At 47.2% G+C, this 2,875-nt stretch overlaps 1 protein-coding gene across 1 annotated transcript in view; it reads right to left on the bottom strand.

Annotated features, from left to right (window-relative positions):
- Positions 1-2,875, bottom strand: part of LOC104507464 (Golgi integral membrane protein 4-like) — a gene marked incomplete at its 5' end in the record, with an annotated part of 25,124 nt that overhangs the window by 21,353 nt on the left and 896 nt on the right. Inside the window, one exon of the mRNA XM_010148759.1 lies at positions 1,359-1,412. Coding sequence (XP_010147061.1) covers positions 1,359-1,412 — 54 coding nt within the window. The remainder of the gene's footprint in view (positions 1-1,358; positions 1,413-2,875) is intronic.

The following is a 2,875-nucleotide window of genomic DNA, read 5'->3' as shown; positions in this document are numbered from 1 at the left end:
AATCCAGACACAGGCAACTGCTGCAGTTGCTATTTTTGGACAAAGTCAGGCCCCTTTGGGTTTGGTGTGCCAGCTGCAGATGTTAATCAGACAGAGATGACTTCAATACAGGTCAGAATGACAGCAGTGGCCAGAAACACTCAAACCAGACATGCTGATGTGGCTTCACAGAAGGCTGTGGTCACATTTGGCACCTCTAGCTTAACAGAGTCAGTTGCTTCTGTTCAGCATGGCACGTCTACTTCCTAGGTAATGATACTGCTGGCAGCAATCTTCCTCCTGAGGAAGGTAGTACCAGTGGTAAGCATTTTTCACCCATGCTCCAGTAACAGAAGTGTTACTCACAGCCTCATAACTCACTAGAAGTTGAGCTGAATACTGCTTTTTTGGGGGCAGGGGACTGAAATCTAACACATTGCAGTTCCAAGGCCTGGCCTGTCTTTAAGCAGCTGTAAATGTAGTTAAAAAAATAGATGATAATTTTTTCCTCCTAGTAAAAGGAAGCAAGAGAAAGGGAGCCAGGACGAAATGCTCTCACTGTCCCCTTGAGACAAGCAAACCAGAGCATTCTGCTCAGACTGCAGTTGCTATGAAGAGGAACGTTACTGTTGCGAAGCGTTCCCAGAATCCGCAGTGCTGGATAATACCCAAGAGACAGAACTGTACTTCCCTCTTCCCGAAGTTCAAATCCAAAAGCCAGGCAGCTGGAGGTCCAGCTCTGCTCAGGAAATACAACCCAGCGATGCTAAGGGTTGCTGGAACCTAGCCCTCTTTCTACAACCCAGAATTAAATTACCATTTCACTGCCAATGCTCTAACTAAAACCACTTTAAAACCACCACTGCCAGCCCCAGTTGCATTGCTCTAACAAAAGCAAACTTTAACATCAAGATATGCTTCAGGTAGAGCATGCGATAAGCTACAGAATGCTATAAGCCGCCCCCCGCTGAGCCACTCACATGGACTGGAATACATTGTATTAGCCCAAAGGGCAAGCTACAATGAATAGACCTATTTTCACGCTAAGAGACCCAGAAAAGAACATGCTGAACAACAGAAATCCTGTGTGATAAACCGCACAAAGGCTACCATTGAAAGGAGGTATAGGTGAAGGCTGTACAGGCTGTGATACAAAGCCCAACAGAATAAATAGGAAACTCCCATGAACCTGAATAGTCAGGAAGGAATGTAGATCAACACCACTGTGTGGTCTCCTCCCTCCGTGCTGGCACTGGTTGAAGGAAACCCTTGGTCTCTCCTAGGCATCTCTGGTAAGCAAAAGCACGGATTCTCTGCCCAGGGATCATTCTTTAACGTGCAGCAGATGGGGAGTACATGGAACCAAACTCCTCCCTTACCTTCAGTATCTTGTGCTGGGAACTGAGGGCCCCGTATCTGTTCATAGAGTCTTGCTGGAAAGAAAGATTCAAGAGTGCCATTAGATCTCAGAAAAACCTACAGCAGGGAAGAACACACACGGGCATCTAACCAGCCACTGCACCAGCAGCAAGTTCCCACTGTCCCTTCACACACAGACATCACACAGTAGCTGGGAACAAGGCTACCAAGTCGACCATCAGAACATGCAGCCTGAGCATGGCTGGAAAAGAACCCAGCCACCAGCTAATTAACAGCACTCTTGATTCGCATTCAGAGTGGTATTCCCCAGTTTCCAGTTCTTTATCTAGGATGGGCCCAGTGCTGGCAGAGCTTTGCACAGTAAAGCCCTCCCCAAAGCAGGCTGAGCATCTTTGCAGCAGCTGAGGGGGAGGCAGATAGCACCAGAACTAAGGCTTTCGCCTACACACAAAAATTGCACCATTTAACAAAAACCTGATCACTAAGCAATTGAGTGAGCCTAAAGCAAACTCCTGCAACTGGGGACAGCTCTCAAACTAAGCTCAACTGATGCAAACCAGCAGCAGAGAGGGGTTTGCACGTGCCCACAGCGGGGTCTGTACCAGTTTAACAGATCTGCTTATGCCTTGCTAAGGGTCACGTTCTTACGCTTCGTCTCCATCGTACCACTCGTCACTGCAGCGCCAGCATCTCAACACAGCCTGTGTGAAAGCCACCCGCCACCCACGCTCAAGGGCTAAGTCCCCACAGCAGCAGTGGCACCTGAGAGGGAACATGGTGCAGCTTTTCCCATCATGTGCAGTTTTGCAAACATCTGCTGGGATCTATGTTTGGTTAGCTTCAAGAAACAGGGCTGAGACACTAAGCAGAACCATGGAAGTGCAAACGAGGCACCATGCAGAGATTTCCCCTACAATCCACAGTTTAAGTTATGATAAATATGATATGATAAATACCCAAATATGATATGTTAAATACCCAACAGGGTATGCAATATTACCAGCAAATAAGCACAAATTGCAAGGGGGCTGCCCAGACATTAGAGTATTCAGGTATTCATCCATGAGTTTCTTTCTGTAACAGGGTGACTTTCACCCATAGATGAGTAGGCTAAAAGCAATTCCTCTTCTCCAGCATCTCATCAACAGATGCTCTGAGAAAGGAATAAAACCAGCCTTATAACTTCAAGTGAATGGGGCAGACTGGAAGCAAGGGATGCATTTCTTCCTAACCCTCATTGAAGAGTACTTTTTCCTGATGAATGAGGAGTCCACAGGCTAGTGGAAATCATCTGACAATCCCTGGAGACAGAAAACAATGGATATGCTTTCCCCAACACTGCCACGGCCTTTCTTCTCCATGTTCCCTGTGGAGTGTCTTGCATTGAATTTCCCCAGGACTCTTCCGTACCATGAAATGGCAAGTCTCTTTTCTGACTGCAGCACAGGACTCCCTGCTATACCAGGAGCTGACAGTCAAGTCATCTACTCTGCTATATCACATGGGAGGACAGGCA

Source organism: Eurypyga helias, unplaced genomic scaffold, assembly GCF_000690775.1.
Source record: "Eurypyga helias isolate BGI_N326 unplaced genomic scaffold, ASM69077v1 scaffold48303, whole genome shotgun sequence".
Classification (NCBI taxonomy): domain Eukaryota; kingdom Metazoa; phylum Chordata; class Aves; order Eurypygiformes; family Eurypygidae; genus Eurypyga; species Eurypyga helias.
Note: the sequence above shows the minus strand (reverse complement) of the source record. Positions and strands in the feature narration are given on the sequence as shown.